This window comes from Mus caroli, chromosome X (assembly GCF_900094665.2).
Source record: "Mus caroli chromosome X, CAROLI_EIJ_v1.1, whole genome shotgun sequence".
NCBI classification, from domain to species: Eukaryota; Metazoa; Chordata; class Mammalia; order Rodentia; family Muridae; genus Mus; species Mus caroli.
Window position 1 is genome coordinate 45,105,520 of NC_034589.1, and position 17,486 is coordinate 45,123,005.

Genomic DNA, 17,486 nt, shown 5'->3' on the forward strand with positions numbered 1-17,486 from the left:
GGTATCTGACTCACTCTGGAAGAAAACTGGCTATGGAATTTATGAGAGTTGTTGTTGTTGTTGTTGTTGTGGTGGTGGTGGTGGTGGTCGTGAGGGTTGAAAAAAAGTCTTAATAGACAAACAGAAAAAATTATCATGGACTTCTTCAGCAGTGCTTTATGCCTTTTATATACAGGGAAATAAAATCTCCTTGGACAATGAGTTTTAATACTATGCACTTTTTCTTTTTCTTTTGCCTTTTTTTAAAACAGGGTTTCTCTGTATAGCCCTGGCTGTCCTGGCACTCACTTTGTAGACCAGGCTGGCCTCGAACTCAGAAACCTACCTGCCTCTGTTTCCCAAGTGCTGGGATTGAAGGCGTGCTACACCAATGCCCGGCCTACTATCCACTTTTTCAAATATTAAATTGAAGTTACTTTTAAAAACTGTGTTTCTTATCCAGGGTCTCTCACTGGGAGGTTTTTATATCAAGCATGCATGCTGGAATGGTAATTTATAAATTATATTTAGCATTTGAAAGCCTGGTGCCCAAATAATGATGCCATTGAACAGTACATCGAAAATGATCCCCCAAACTCACCTTGGAAAACCGCAGCATTCTGAATAATTAAGAACTTGAGTTCCATACTCGCAGACTGAAGCAGTTGTTCCATGTTCAGCCGTGCTGTTAGTTGGTATTTTTCTTCCATCTTTCTTGAGCAGCATGTTGGGCCCTTGGGGAGACATACTTGCAAATCTGATCCTGAAACAAATAAGGTATTCATGTTTCAGTAAGCAGAAAATCTCTCTCTCTCTCTCTCTCTCTCTCTCTCTCTCTCTCTCTCTCACAGACACACACACACAAAATAAAACAGGACAAAACAACAAGTTTCTTTTTAAATACAGTAGGTCTTGATTATGTTGTTTATCTCAATTCATCCAATTGCCCTCATTGCTGATTCCTTTTGAATAACTGTCAGCTAATTGCTGAAGTCTGACTCATAAATTCTACAGAAACTAATTTATAGCAGCACAAAATACGGGCTGTTGAACACAAACATTTAATTTGTCTTTTAAAATATCAATCTTCATTCTCCTAATTTATTTTTCCTGATTGTTATTTACGAATATGAGCACAACTTAAGACAATTTTTTAAAATCTCAGTTATGATTTCGAGTGAAATATATGTCTGGCCAGCCTAATATTCCTGTTCTGTAAAAAAAAAAAAAAAAAAATCAAAACATCAATACCAAATCAAACCTTTGTTACCGTTTTAACTAAAGGTCTACAAGAGTCAACAAATATTTATTTCGTTGCTATTACATGCCAATCACAATGAGTGTAAAGTAAACAAAACAATGTACATGAACCAATGGACTTGCCCTCGTGGCATTTATAGTCTTGAGGAGAACAGTCAAATAAAGATAGAAAAAAATGTCAAGTGAAGATGACTATGATATAAAATATAATACAAATATGAAAGGGACTAATGGCATACAGGAATGAAGTCCTGGTACATCCTAACAAACCAACAAACCCAAGCCCAGTGATTCCATTTCTATAAGGCACTACAAAATGGAAAATAATCTATAGACAGAGAGTTTAGTGGTGGCTGTATAAGGATGGATGGCAGAACAAGAAGAGAAAAAGGGAAGATCACAAAGATCAGGAAGGAAATCTCTTGGAGTGATGGACACCTTCATTACTTTGATTGTGGAGTACATGTCCAAATTGTCAATGTGTACTCGTGACACATATGCTGTTTACTACATAGCAGTTACTAAGTGATATACATAATATGGTAGCAGCAAGGATCACTCTGATTTATAGCTTGATTTCCAGAAGACAACACTGAAGCATGGTGACAGAGGTGGGAAGAATCTCATTGCAATTGTCCTCCACGACATGGGTAAATATTAATACTTAATGGGTATTGAATCCAACTCCTTTCAATCTGCAAAGGTGGCTTTTGTTTCTCTTTCTGGTTTTGTTTGTTTGTTTGTTGTGGCAATGGGTGACTAGGGATCGAACCCCTCAACTCACACATAAGCCGATACTCTACTATGCAACTCCTCGTTTACTCAGACTCTCTACAGTAAACACTTGTGGAGCACCTGCCATGTGGCTATGAACATATGCATGTGGGATCTCCTCCTGGAGGGATTAATTGACTAGTATCCCAGGAGTTGCTTTCTGGTTTCACTACCATGTGTGCAGAGGCCACAATCCTTAGGGGTGGCTCCCAACTCCTGAATGATGCACATGGCCAAGATATGAGGTCTTGTATATCATAGAACTTTGCTCACAGGGGACCCTAGAGTAAAGGTTCCCATTTGAAAACTTTCTTAATTTTGCACTATAGGCTAAGGGTTTTCTTAGACAGCCCTTCCTTTTTTATCCCTCCTTCCTGGGGGGGGGGGGCAGAACTGTACTCTGCTCTAATGACATTTCATCCTCCTTCAGCAGCCCCCCTCATTTCCTCCACAATGTTTTATCCTAATAATCCTAATGAACATCCAGTCCCATGCTGGCTTAGATTTACCTGTCCAGTTGGCGTCCACTCTTCCAATAACCCAATCCAATCTAAACTGCTATCTATGTGCCAGGCACTGTAGCACATATCGGAGGTACAACATTGACACTGCCCAAGAGGACCTCATCATCTAAATGGATTAAGAGAGATACATCCCTAGTCCTAGAAAATAAACGTAATAAATCAATATCACTAGGATGATAAAATATGTATGTGGACCATAACTTCTGCCCAACACCATAAGATCCTAGACAAAGTAAGGTTCAATAAATCGTAGTGACATTAGAAAGCATTATAGGATATTTTAGGCACTTTTTTAAAGTTTTGAAATTTAATAAAGGAGGGGAGACTAGTTAGCCCTAAGTTACGAGAAACTGTCATTTTAGTCCACCATGTTTCAGAGTAATTGTAGTTGATTGTGGCCTTAATGCACGTATCTAAGGTTTTCTTAAGGTAAGAATGAAATTCATCATCATGTGTCTCTCACATCATCACTGTTGAATCCAAGGTATTGAGGACAAGTTCTTCGCTTCCCTTAACAGAAGGGAACAAATGCAGTAAAGGAGAGAGCAGATAGTACGTATCAGCAAACCTAATCCAGCACCATAATTTATGCTACTGGAAAGAAAGTGATATTTAATGGCAAAATACAAGTTGGGATCTAAAAACATGGAGTTCAGATTAATCTCCTATAAAACCTCAATCTCAAATACAAGCCTTAAACCAAGTTTAAATAAAGTCTATGCTTAAAGGTTTTATGATTATAGTCACAGACAGACACAAAAAGAAATCGGGGCTAGTTGTAACTATCTTCTTTCTACATGAAATTACAAAACATTCTGCTATTCTAGGAGTGGAAACTGATGCAGTCTACTGGACCAAGAAGGAAAAGAGCCCCCTTGGGGAAGAGTGGCTGATCTAAATGTAAACAAGGTTGGTTGGAACACACACATAGATGTGCGGGGGGGGGGGGTGGAGGGGTGGATAGAACTCTATTTAGTAAACCTTTCCATATACTAGGTCCCTGAGCATTTAACAAGGTTTGATTTACTTCCTTGGGAAAGCAATGCCTATATCATGTGTATTTAAACTCTCTGAACTTACATAAGTTCATAAAATTAATTGTCATAGACAAAGAAAGCCCTGTATGTTTCTAATTTGCCTTGGGGATCCTTTCCAGTTTTGCAGAATGGCTGAGCTATAGGGACAGGATGGCTGGCTGTTAGTATTGCAACCATTTCCACTAGCACTGGTTATGGGAAGGATAAAATAATAGGGATGGATTTTTTCTTCTAGGAAGTACTATGTTGCTAAGATCTTATAAGGTAATGAAATGTTGTTCAATGTGCCTGAAGAAGTTTAAGAATGATTCTAAGCTATGGTGACAACAGTTTGATTTGGTATTGATACAATCATCCATACAGTTATTTAGTATGGCAACACTATCCCTTGGCTAAGTCTTAGAAACTTCATCATCCCCAGATGCCCCTCAACAGAGGAATGGATACAGAAAATGTGGTACATTTACACATTGGAGTACTACTCAGCTATTAAAAAGAATGAATTTATGAAATTCCTAGGCAAATGGATGGACCTGGAGAGCATCATCCTGAGTGAGGTAACCCAATCATAAAAGAACTCACATGATATGTACACACTGATAAGTGGATATTAGCCCAGAAACTTAGAATACCCAAGATAAAAGATACAATTTGCAAAACACATGAAACTCAAGAAGAATGAAGACTAAAGTGTGGACACTTTGCCCCTTCTTAGAATTGGGAACAAAACACCCAGGGAAGGAGTTACAGAGACAATGTTTGGAGCTGAGACCAAAGGATGGACCATCTAGATACTGCCATATCCAGGGATCCATCCCATAATCAGCCTCCAAACGCTGACACCATTGCATACACTACCAAGATTTTGCTGAAAGGACCCTGATATAGCTGTCTCTTGTGAGACTATGCTGGGGCCTAGCAAACACAGAAGTGGATGCTCACAGTCAGCTATTGGATGGATCACAGAGCCCCCAATGATGGAGCTGGAGGAAGTACCCAGGGAGCTGGGGGGATCTGCAACCCTATAAGTGGAACAACATTATGAACTAACCAGTACCCCACAGAGTTCGTGTCTCTAGCTGCATATGTATCAGAAGATGGCCTAGTCGGCCATCAGTGGAAAGAGAGGCCCATTAGTCGTGCAGACTTTATCTGCCTCAGTACAGGGGAACGCCAGGGCCAAGAGGTGGGAGTGGGTGGGTGGGAGAGTGGGTGTGGGAGGGTGTGGGGAACTTTTGGGATAGCATTGGAAATATAAATGAAATAAATACCCAATAATAAAAAAAAAGAAATAAAAAAGAAACCTCATCATCTCATCAGGTTAGCTAAAACCATTTAAAAGGAATAAAAGCTAAAATGAAAACTTTTCAGGGACGATGACAAATATCATGAAGATGTTAAGTATATTAATGTCCAAATGTAAATGTGGAAGTATAGCAATATTTACTTTGTTTCAGTTATTACTGCCTGGTAAATCAATAAACCAGAACAATTGATCTTAGGGACCAAGAGTTGGCTATGGAATCAAGGAAATAAAGACAATCATAAATGATAAGGATTAAGGATTTCCTATCAAAGGGAATACATACCTAATGGAAAAAATAATTTGTTGTAAATAAATTTCCTATAATCTGTAGACAAACTTCAAAAAACCTTCATGGCAAATTCAATGTATGTCAAACTCATGCCTAAATGAACAGTCCTGAAATTTAACCACTTCAATGCTGTGAGCATTTGCAGGAAATTAACAAAGCAAAAAGGTATTGAGAAGAAATTTAGATGGAATCCCATCAACTAAATTAAAAATGTTACTCTAAGAACTGATTCCTAAATAGGATGAATACCAAGTAAATCCTAAGGCAAATGATGGCTAAGGAGATACACTGAGAGAGTACTCTACACACTTGTAATGGCAAAAGCCAAAAGATCAATTGAAGAAATAAGATGCCACCAACAAAAGACATATTATAGATGCTGGTTCAGTGGTTAAGAGTACTAGCTGCCCTTCCTGAAGACCTAGGTTCAATTGCCAGCACCCAAGTGGTGGCTCACAACAGTCTGAGATCTCCAATTTCAAAACATCCATTGCCCTCTTCTGGTTAACATGGGTATTACAGGCATGTGGTAGACATCGAAACAAAATACCCACACACATAAAATAATTTTCAAAGCAAAGAACAAAAAACTTAATAAATAGGGAAGCATTCTGTAAGCACATGAGGGTCAAAAGGGTAAAAGGGAAAAATTCCCATATAGAAGAAAGAAAGCTAACTTTGGGCTAAACTTTCAAAGAAGGATACTCACATACCTTTGATGTAAAGAATGAAATTCACCTGGAAATGGAAAGTGTGACAAACAATACATCCTAGCATGGCAATAAATAGGAGACTTCACTGTTCGAATAAGTCAAAAGAGGTCAACTTGGGGAGACTTAAAAACTTTCATCCTCAAATGCTAAAAAATAATAACTAAAGTCATTACAGGGTTACTAACTTCCATTTATTTTGAAGGATGAAAAAATACCTTCATAGTATAGCTCTACTCTCTACATTATAATTTCTTTTTTTTCTTTCTTTTTCTTTTTTTCTTTTTCTTTTTTTCTTTTTGGTTTTTAGAGACAGGGTTTCTCTGTGTAGCCCTGGCTGTCCAGGAACACACTCTGTAGACCAGGCTGGCCTTGAACTCAGAAATCCACCTGCCTCTGACTCCCAAGTGCTGGGAGTAAAGGCGTGCACCACCACGCCCAGCTACATTATAATTTCTTCAAGAGCAGAGAGGGAGTCTCATCTCATTCAACTGATGTATATACCATTGAATTAATGAGAGTCGTAGACTGAGGAGACTAACAAGTACTATGTGTCTGCCTATATTTAAAGATCAGGGTAGTGGAGATGCCTCTGACAGTTTTAGATCTGTATAATTATATAACTTTGATCTTAGGAAAATACCATAAAAGCAATTTCCAAGCATCTTGACTATACATACACAAATACGTGTTTCACTTGAAGGAAGTATGCAGCATATATTTCTAATTATTTTAACCGTAAGTCTTTCTTGCAACTGGAATCCAGTTTGGGGTCTTACAACTGAAAAGGGCTATCTGAAGCACAGCAGCTTTATCTCTTGGAGGGTTCTACTCATGTAGCCTCAATTTGGGCACCTTTACATTTACATCTGATGATGTCTCCAGGCATGGGCATCTGTGGCTCAACCTTCTTGACAGTCATCCCAAGGTCTTCCCATTGGACTCAGGTCATGCTTTCTGTTGCCTCCATATAAAGACCTGACATTTTTGGCTGCCCCCAGTCTTCCTTAGCCAACTCCACCGAGGCTGTGAAGTAGTAAGAAACTCTACGCCTTTCCCATAATTAACAGCATAGAGTTGAGAGTGCACATGACTCTCTGTGTATGTAAATATGACAGTCCTGTTGGATTTTATTCCAAGATAGGAGGCCAACATTATTAAAAGTGGTAATAGCAGGAACAGGTAGAAGTTCTTAGAGGCTAGTCCTTGCCATTTGCCAGCTGTGAAAGCCTGGGCAGCTTACTTGACCTTTATATGGTTTTTTTGCACTTATCTGTAAAATGGGATTACCAACACTCTTTGCTTCATAGATTAAATAAATATCTTAGCCTTCTTGCTACAGAGTAAACCTCCAATAAGTGTTAATTCAAATTAAACAAATAAAAAAGAAGCCTAAATTCATGTGGAGACCAGACTTTCACACCCCAAAATAACTAGAGAACAGTTAAATTGGTTCATGGTTATGTGACAAAATATGCAGTACATTTTCTGAAGTGATGAAAATAATCTATAGTTTAATTGAAACAGTGGTTAGAAGAGTTTATACATGTTTGTCAAAAGTCATGACTTAAAATGGGTGCATCTTATTGTTTACAAATTATACATCAATAGAGGACATAGGGCTTGAGTTAGAACATAGAGGATAGAAAGGATTTGGAGAGGCACTAGGAGAGTAGACAGATCAACTTGGCCAGAGACAGGCTGCAATCTAAGCTACAGTTAATCAGGTACGAAAGGCTCAAATTTGAAGGGTCTTGAATGCGGGCCAAGAACTGTGGACCTAACCACAGGGCAAACAATGGACAACTAGACTTTTTCACACAAGGGGAATAATATGACAATGAGTGCTGTCTAGGAAGATGAGTCACATAACCTGAAATTGAGAAATGGACAGAATAAGCCCTCAAGGTCACTTCAAGTCCTCCGATTCTCTAATGGCCTTTATTATATTCTATTTGTTGATAATTTTATAAGGCTACAATTTTAACTAATGACAGTAAATTGTCAAAATCATACTAAATAGCACATAAAGAACAGAAAAAATAGTCATGTAGACCTTGATCCTTATGCTTCTCTAAGAGCAGATACAGCATATTCAAACAGCAACAGAAAAAAAAAAATCGTCAGGGCTCAGTAACAATGAAAATTGAAATCTTTTCCATATATATGTGAGTATGTGTGATGATTTGACACATTTCATTGTCAAGGTCTGCTTTATGAGCAGTGGGGTTTTTTTCCCTAACAAAGGAACACTGTTCTGAAAATAAAATAGCAGTATTATCATGAGGAAATACTGGACAAAAGAATTTAATGATATAAAAACCTGGCTACTTCATGACTTGTAAGGAAACTAACACATGTTTATTAAAATTATATATAAAATGTATCAGGCATTTTAAAAGGGTATATTTAACAAAGGACAAGTCAATTTGCCATCCAAAAATATTAACTAATTTCCTTAGCATATAATAGTGACTAGCTATTAGACTGGCACCTTTTCCCCTAATTAATCATTATCTAAATCAAATCTTCCATGCTCATTAATTTCTCACTAATCAAGCTAGGAATACAGATGAAAGAAATGGCTGCATTTAAAACCATTGGGGAAAGTGATCTCTGCTGATAAAGAAATGATCTCAGGGAAGCCAGCAGAAGGTTAGTTAGCCTGAAAGAACATGACCTTGTAGAGGGTGCACCTGGATATCAAGAGCTCAGACTTTAAATCAAAGACTATGCCTGAGGCTGCCATAGACTCGGCTTCTATAAAAGGCAGGCCAAAATGTCGCTACTACACTGGAGTATTGGAAGTTTAAAGCAACCCTAGAGATAAGCTATTCTCTAGGCTTGAGAATTAAAGGATGAATTACCTTTATCTGTACTGCCAACTGCCAACTATCTGCCTATCATTTTATGCCCAGGAAAAGTTAAATCCTCAGATTTCTCTCTTTCTCTCTCTCTCTCTCTCTCTCTCTCTCTCTCTCTCTCTCTCTCTCTCTGTGTGTGTGTGTGTGTGTGTGTGTGTGTATGCACACACACACATACTACACACTCCTTACAAAGGGTTCTTTCTGGACCACAAACCCAACCATCAATAGACATGCACTCTGGAAAGACAAAGTCATGGCCTATATTCAATCTGACCACCTGTTGAAAAAGTCATTCTTCCAGCATTCACAGAATGCCAACTTTGTGCCAAGAACCATGCCCAATGCAATACAATGTACAAGACACAGTACCTGCCCTAGAGTTCATAGATTATTCTAAGGATTCCTAACTAGACCTCTGATCACTCTAGATATCTTAGTTCATCTTCATCTGCTATAGCCAAATATTGTGATATTCAACTGATTCTGCTTTAGAATTTCTCCATCTGTATATATAGCCACAGGGGTATGTGTGTATAGGGGTGCAGTGCCCTCAGTAGCCAGAAGAGGGTGTCAGACCCGCTAGACTTGGTGTAAGCAGTAAGCTGTCAGGCATTAGACATGTTCTAGGAACTGAATTCTCATCCTATGCAACAGCAGTTTGTGCTCTGAGCTCCTGCTCCTGCTCCTGCTCCTGCTCCTGCTCCTGCTCCTGCTCCTGCTCCTGCTCCTGCTCCTGCTGCTGCTCTTGCTTTTTAAATGTCCCTGAGTTTCCTCTTCCCATTGCTATCTCATCACCTCACAACCTCCAAAGTGGACTTCTGGCGCCTATCTCTTTCTTCACCTAATTGGTCAGAGACATTTCTACAATCCATTTCTAGTCAAATCATTCTATTTCTTTCAAATTCTCCAAGAAAATGGAGCAAAGGATTGGGGGATCTCTAAGTAGGTGGAATGTTCGGCACTCTAGGGAACCTGGCAAGACTAGAATGGAAAGGAGAGGTAAGGCGGAGTCATGGAGCACCATTATCCCTAGTTGTCTTTAGACTGGAGTCCCATAGTAGAGAATGTTCTTGTGAGCAGAAAACTACAGACTCCAGGGGCTGGAGAGATGGCTCAGTGGTTAAAAGCATTGTCTACCCTTCTAAGGGTCCTTAGATCAATTCCCAGCAACCACATGGTGGCTCACAACCATGTATAATGGGATCTGATGCCCTCTTCTGGTGTGTCTGAAGACAGCAACAATGTACTCACTCACATATATAAATCATTTTAAAAAAAGAAAAAGACTCCAAAAGTTTTAGATCTTTGAATTTCCATGACACAGTCCCATCTTTTATTGATACTTCTCACATTCTAACTCGACTCACAGTTATATTTATCTGCCTTCTGTGGACTTAAGTTCCTTGAGGGAAAGACTTTTCACTGACTCATCTTTGTATCTCAAGGGATTGATTGTGGTTTGGGCTTAAAGCCCTTCCCTTTCACTTGGAGGTAATGCCAGAACATCAGGAGACTTCTGTTGAAAAGAAATAGGTCAGATTCATTGATAATACTAAGGGTAAATTTTACAATAATGAAAGGATTCATACACACACACACATTCATGGCTATGTAAATGGTAGCAAAGTCCTTAATATAATGAAAATTGAACTGGAGAACGAAGCTAGAGTTGGACTGAAGAACAGCGGCAGTCACTCTGGAGTTGAATGCAGAATATTCTTTTAGTTTAGATTTCTTCCAGAGGAACTTAGCTAAGGTAATTTCACTGTCTCCCCTAGTGACTCCCTAATTATTATGCTACACAGGTAAGTAGCTGAGATCCTGTCTTTCAAAAGATTGATAATTTTTCTTTTTAATTTTTGAGATGCAATCTTCAAGCACGTGAGCCAGAGTGATAGCAGAGAATTTCAATATCCTAGTCTAAACCTAAGGGCTCAGCTCTTCCATCTCTATGAGATCACACCATTGGGGAAGAGATTCTTTCACATCAGGGATCAAGTGTTATCATCTGCTCTGTTGCAAAATGAGCTGTGAGTTAGGCAAGTTGCCTTTACAAATCTGGGCCTGGTTTTGCTCTAAGGGTCTGGCCTTGAGAGCTGATATTTTGCAAGCACAGAATAGTCAGTGTTCACTAACTGCACAAGATGGGGTACTGAGAGGACACAAAAAGAAGCAGCAGACTATATTCTCCATTCTCTAAACCCCAGATTTTTATCTCTTCTAAAAGGTAGGCAACAGCTCTATCTCAACGTCCTTGCAAGGACTACGGATCTGTATTTCCAGAAGCCATCTCCTGTCAGCTTCCTTAGAGGATGGCATGCATCTGAGGTTTAGAGATGAAGTGACCTGCTCAAGGTCCCATGCGAGGCTCTTTAGTGGCCAATGGCTGTTGTGTTGTAGCCTTGTCTTTAAGATTTCCAAAATGGATGTCCCCATGCATGCCCTGCTTCCTCATGTTGCTCATTTTGGTTCTTTGGCTGTTACCCCCTCTGTTTCAGCTATTAAAGTTTTATCCACCAAGTCTCCCTCATGTACATCTTTCATAAAATGTTTCCCTTCCCTCCAAATAAACCCTAGGAGGTATGATAGCTCTGATTTGTTTCAATACACTTTGTGTCTATCTGATAGTATATTTTGCAAGCTGAAAAGCTCTGCACCCATTGATGTTCTTGTCTTATTCCTGCTATGAGCTGTACAAGCCCATGGGCCAGAACTCTATCTTGACGATGTCTGCATTTCTTGTCATGGTCTAGAGCAGTGCTTCTCAAACCTCCAAATGCTATGACCCTTTCATACAGTTCTTCATGTGGTGGTGACCTCCAGCCACGAAGTTATTTTTGTTGCTACCTCATAACTGTCATTTTGCTACTGTTAAGGATTATAATGCAAATATTTTTGGAGACAGAATATTTGCCAACAGGATTGTTGTAAAGCAATGGAATGGAGCCTGGTCTATGGTACATTCAAATGCTGACTATTGGACTTGTGAACAGTCAACAATGGGACTCCTGTCTCTTGAAGCATCCAAACACAATTTGAATAGTCATATCAGAGATCACTGAAGCAACTCTGCAGTAGGTGACATTCTGGTGATCTCTCTATACTTCCTTGTCACATTACATGCCTAAGTTTTCCCCCATCAGAAGAGAAATAGATGTATGTTCCTAAGCCAGGAATGTTTCAACTTGTCCCTTTGTCACAAGCAAGTATGAAACTGTTTCTACAGGGGAACTCTCATCTGCACAAACTATATTAACCGCTGTGTATGCAGGCCATATCTGTATTTTGAGCCTGTACCTAAAAAGGCAGTCTTTTGTTTCACAGATGTTTCTGGCTTACAAATCTCCCTGTTGCTAGTATTGCAGCAAATCACAAAGAGGTGGGAAGCTGCAGCACACCAAAAGTGCACCATCACCTTGATCCCGCAGATCCTGTGAAAAGGCTTTTCAGGTTGGTAATAAGCAGTAATTGCTTTCCTGTGGCTAAAGTGTTTAGGAAAGAAAATAGACTTTTTCAAGGAAAAAAATCCAAAGTCATAAGACAAAAATCTATGCTGAATAACATGGTAGCCTATTGTGCTTCAAAACTCTTTTCTTTTGATCCAAAATGACTTTTTGACTCCCTATGTCCTCAGTTTAATCATGTGAAAAAAAATGGGTTAACAGCAGGTACTATGCACATCCCACTTGGGAAAACCCTGACATCTGACAACCTACTTTAAGCATTCCTTAAACAAATTCCCTTTGAGTATCAGGAGCCCATACGATGATGTGATTCAAGAGGGCCTAGAAAGCCCACATCTACAGATTGTTGAGTGTTATTTCTTAAAAAGATATGTCTATGCCAAGCTCCTGGAACTTGTCATTGTGATCTTATTTGGAAAAAAAGGGGGGTGGGTCTTCAAAGATATAATTAAGAATCTGGAGATGGGGTTATTCTGGATTATCTTGGTGGAGTCTAAATCCAATGACAGGCATCTTTGTAAAGACACATGACAAGAGAAGGACATGTGAAGATGGAGGCAGAGGTGGGAGGGATATAGCCACAGAAAAGGAGCCACAGGAAGCTCAAAAAGGCAAAGAAAAAAATCCTCCCCCAGAGTCTTTAGAAAGGCAATGCTGCCTAATAGCCTTCCTTTGGATTTCTGATCTCCAGAACTGTCGGATTTGGGGGAACAGGGCCCATTGTTTTCGGCCATCAAATTGAAGGCAACATGTTGTGGCAGCCCTAGGACACATATGCCATCTCCCCTTCTACCTCACCTAAAGGAAAATGTCAACCTAATGTTGTCTAAATGTTTCATCCTGAGGATGTTCTGCCATTCATTTCAAGTGCTGTGACTTCAGAATATGACCTTCCTGCTTAAGAACCTTCCTCCAGCATAGACAAGGAGGTAGGGAGACAGAGGCTATAAGGGACAGGAAAGGGGATGCATTAATCAACAACAAAGAAAGTAAAGATCAAGTAAAAGATGAAAATGGAACGTGGACCAAACTCAAATTTTGTTTGAGGTCAGCCCCAAGATAAATAATACTAGTATAACACAAATTGTCCTTTAACTGCAATACTTACATAATATAAGGATTTAGAAGCCCTGCATAAGTGAAATAATAAAAACAACAACACTGCCTCAGTTGTTGGCCCATATTCCAGAAAGTCCAAAAGGAGGATGTTGGGACCAATCCCAATGCCTCCTTCTCAATGCTCAAAGGCATTTGTTATCTAGTGCTTAACAAATTAGGCTTGTTTTGGATACATGAAAAAAAAATCTCTTTCAAGAGATTAGCAATTAAATAATCAGAAGGGAAGCTGGGCAGTAATGAAAGCTGCCCATGAGTCTGGACCTGAGCCCAACACTGAATTTGGATTTTTCTTCACATCCCCCTGCCCTACTCCTTAGCATTTCTGGAGATGCTATTTAACCAGCTCGCTGGCAAATCTTTCCAATGCCCAATTGTCCTTACCGTGAAGATGCTTTTCCCAGCTCTAATGGCTAACCTACATTTCAGTTTCAAGCCATTGCGCCTTGTAATTACATTCTCAGCCACTGTAAATAATCTGCGGCCTCTATTATATCTTTCCTCTTTCCCTAGGATAGAGACTGTGGGAAGGGGAGTCGGTTGCCTTGTTAGTGCAGCACACACACTGCATCTAAGAAGACAGCAACCAAAAGAACCTATGCTAGAAGTGCTGCTATCAATCATTCATTTTTCTCATCTTTCAACTTATCTGAAAGACTGGGTGTGCGTGCTCCAGTGCTGTGGTGTTTATGCCATCTTGGGGAATAACTGGGTAAATGCTCCAGTCAGTAATGTTATCAGTCTTCACCATATTGTTGTGCTAGAACTTAAGAACCTAAAGGGCTGGGATGGAAATCGTTTCTACCTCCCCATACTCACCCAAGTAATAGGAATCAAAATTCTCGCCAATTGGTCACCCTCAGGCATTTTACTGAAGTCCAAACCTGGTGATATCCCCTTTGTATGGAAGAGATTTGATAGAGGAGAAAGTGCTGGAGACAAGGAAAACATTGCCGACCGACTACAAGAAGACTGGAGACATGGGTTTTGGTAAGCTGAGATCTGAAGCCAAAGAATATGGTTTCAAGCACACACACACACACACACACACACACACACACACACACACACAGCAGGTGGGGGGTGAGAGAGGAAAAGGGAGAGAGAACTGAATTCATTTTCGCCTGAACCAAATATTTTCTAAAACTGAGGAAAGTGTAAGAGTCTTTTCTTTTTTCTTTATTGCTTTCTTTAGAAACTATGAAAACAAAATAAATTATCCATACAGGGAACTTGGGGCTTTTCCTTTCCATTGCCATAATTTTACTGAAAATCTCAAAAATTATCCCAATGGGAAGTTGACTCTCTTATCAAACTGTGGGTGAGTCAAAAATAGAGCTCTTGGGAGTCCAGATCTAGTTGAATACACTTGTCTGGACCCACAGTCTCCCTCGGGTTGCCACTCCTAGGACTTGCCTCCAGCTCTAGAGATACAGTGATCTGGTTCAGGAATATCTGTCTCATTTCATTTTAGCCTTGCTTGCAATGAAATTGGAAATAAAGGAGAGATAGTGACATGGAAAAGATGGGGGTAACTATTCCCCTCCCCCAACCATGCATATCTAAGGAGTGATGGTTTCAAGATAGCTAATGCTAGAGTGGGCTGAGGCACAGCTGGAAAGAGGTTGGCACATGCACCTAGGGAAGAACCACTTTCACTAAGCAGGAAAGAGATGCCTATGGCCCTAGGCTACAAGAGTGTATTCAGAAGGCAACATTCCAAGAGTTCCAGCCACTGGTCTTTCTATGCACTCCTTTCCTTCAACAGGAAGAGAGCTGCATCTATCTATACATCTCCTTTCCCTGTCAAAAGCAGGGATAATAGAGTATTTGACATTGAATCCTTAGCATCTCAGACATACTCAATTCTCAAAATGAATTTCCTAAAAATGCTCAACCTATCATGACAATGACAATAAAGGCAGGGATGGGATTCTGGAGTAAAAAAAAAGCAGTGGATTTACTTCATTGTGTGCCTACTTGATCAAAGACAAGGAACTAAACCTCTCTAACCCTTGCTTTCCTCATCTGTGAAATGGAGGGAAAAGATGTGCCACCTGGTAGTGCTGTTGTGAGGATTAAGTGAGATGCTGCCCATAAAAGGCTTAGCACAGTGCCTGGCTCAATAAATGTTAACGATTATTAGCACCACCCCCACCACAGGTGTCCAATAAAAACTTGCTGAATTGAAGTCACACCAGTTGGAATGACTAGCAGATGTGAAAGAGACCTGGGTCTTGTCTTTTCTTCTCTCTCTCTCTCTCTCTCTCTCTCTCTCTCTCTCTCTCTCTCTCTCTCTCTCATTGTCTCTCTCTGTCTCTCTCTGTCTATCTATGCACCAGATGACTATTTTGGGTGGGTGACTGGATTGGGAGCTTTGGTATTTTATTTTATTTTATTTTATTTTATTTACGTGTGTGTGTGTGTGTGTGTGTGTGTGTGTGTGTGTGTGTGTGTGTGTGTGTGTGTGTGTGATGGACAAAATAAGGATACTTAGATTTCACTTTAGTTCTCAATCTTTTTTTTTTCCTCATTCAAAGCAGAAACCCAAATCTGGCAAAGTCGGGCATATGATTTTTCAAGAAATATGACAAGGCTATTAAAAACTCTAAATGAAAGTTGTGTAATGAGCATGAATATGAATCCATTTAAATTTCCTCTAGACTTAGTATTTCCAGTAGGACTCTTAGATGTTTTTTAAAGTGTGCTTTTGCAGTGTGAGGAAACTGGACTCTAAAAGATAGCAGAATTTGTTCCAGCATGGGGGTAGGGAGACAACATGCAATTGTAATGAAAATTAACCCCTGAAAACGCACTAGATTTTATTACCAAATGGATGCCTGAGGAGATTACTAGATTTTTAGGGTCTTTACTATAAAGAGAGCAACCTGCATGCCTGAAATAATTAAGAAGAGACTCAATTATCTAGTAAACTGAGATTTCAAACCACCCTGCTTACCTAAATGAGAAAAGCTGCTTAGACTAAAACATCATTACTTCTATTTAGACAAGCCTTAGCAAAGATATACAAGGAGCTAAAGAATGGGACCCCACATTCTTCTCTAAGCCACAACAATGCCTGTTTATGTAAATAGGATTTTCAATAACAAAACGGAATCTAAAAAAAAATTGTTTTCATTATTGTATCTGAAAAAAATGCAAACACAGAAGAAGAAAGTCACTATGATGTGTAATGAATATCCTAAAATATTTATTCTGTGTGAGTCTGAGCCTGGATTCCAAGCAGATCTCAGAACCAGGAACTTTCTCTCCTTTTTCAAATGTGAGTACAATATGAGGAGGCACAAAGGCTTCTCTGATTTCATAGCAAGTTGACTTCACAGCCATTCAAAAAATCCAGTTCAGAAAGAAACAAAGGCAGTAAGTAGTAGGTGTCTATTTGCCTTCCTCTGGCAGCCCCTTCTAAAAATCTGAGCCAAAATTATAAATATTCTTACCTTCATCATCTTCACCATCTGACAATCAAAAACTCTCACATGACCATAACAACCTCCAGGCACACACTGAAAGCTCATTAAAGAATATAGGAAGGCTATTTATAGAAGAACTAAACAAAGAAGGAAGGAACTATTAGGAAACTTAATTAGAGTGTTCATGGCTTTGGCAACTATTACTATTTGTTTGAACTCAAGTGTCTGCCTGCTTTACTTGACAGGTATTGATGACTAGAGAGATACCACATTTCTGGGGGCTTTTAACTGACCTTGTAGTTTTTCAGTTCAAGAATTCAAGTTTTGACCTAAACTCTGTACATCAGTCTTAATGTTGCTCTTTAGGCAGCTGATAAGAGACAGAAATCCTTCTTGCTCATTAGGCCTAGAGCTGCTGTTAAGCAAAGGGCTGGGGAGGGGCGGGCTCAGTGGCCCAGAGGAATGTGCTGGAGTCCACATATAAAGCCAGCCCTGATTTGGGGTTAAGAATTTAACCTTAAAAGGCTGACAAGTCATAAATTTGCCTGAGGTTCATATATATGTGTGACTTTCACAGTTTATATTTCCTAGCCAGGACCCAGAGTCAAAACATGGTCCCTGATTAATGAATGGTACTAATTGTTCTTCCTGCCTTGAGAACATTAGTCTTTATCCATAATATTTTCTTTAAAAACACACAATCTCATACCTCAAACCTTCTGGCTTAGG

At 39.5% G+C, this 17,486-nt stretch overlaps 1 protein-coding gene and 1 long non-coding RNA gene across 2 annotated transcripts in view; one reads left to right on the top strand and one right to left on the bottom strand.

Annotated features, from left to right (window-relative positions):
* Gpc3 (glypican 3) overlaps positions 1-17,486 on the bottom strand; it is a 338,342-nt gene that overhangs the window by 306,492 nt on the left and 14,364 nt on the right. The window contains exon 2 of the mRNA XM_021153008.1: positions 581-742. Within this exon, the coding sequence (XP_021008667.1) occupies positions 581-742 (162 nt within the window). The remainder of the gene's footprint in view (positions 1-580; positions 743-17,486) is intronic.
* The window catches only part of LOC110286574, a 43,196-nt gene that overhangs the window by 6,363 nt on the left and 19,347 nt on the right, over positions 1-17,486 (top strand). The window contains exons 2-4 of the long non-coding RNA XR_002377149.1: positions 1,823-1,889; positions 3,365-3,446; positions 12,071-12,196. This is a non-coding gene — a long non-coding RNA (uncharacterized LOC110286574). The remainder of the gene's footprint in view (positions 1-1,822; positions 1,890-3,364; positions 3,447-12,070; positions 12,197-17,486) is intronic.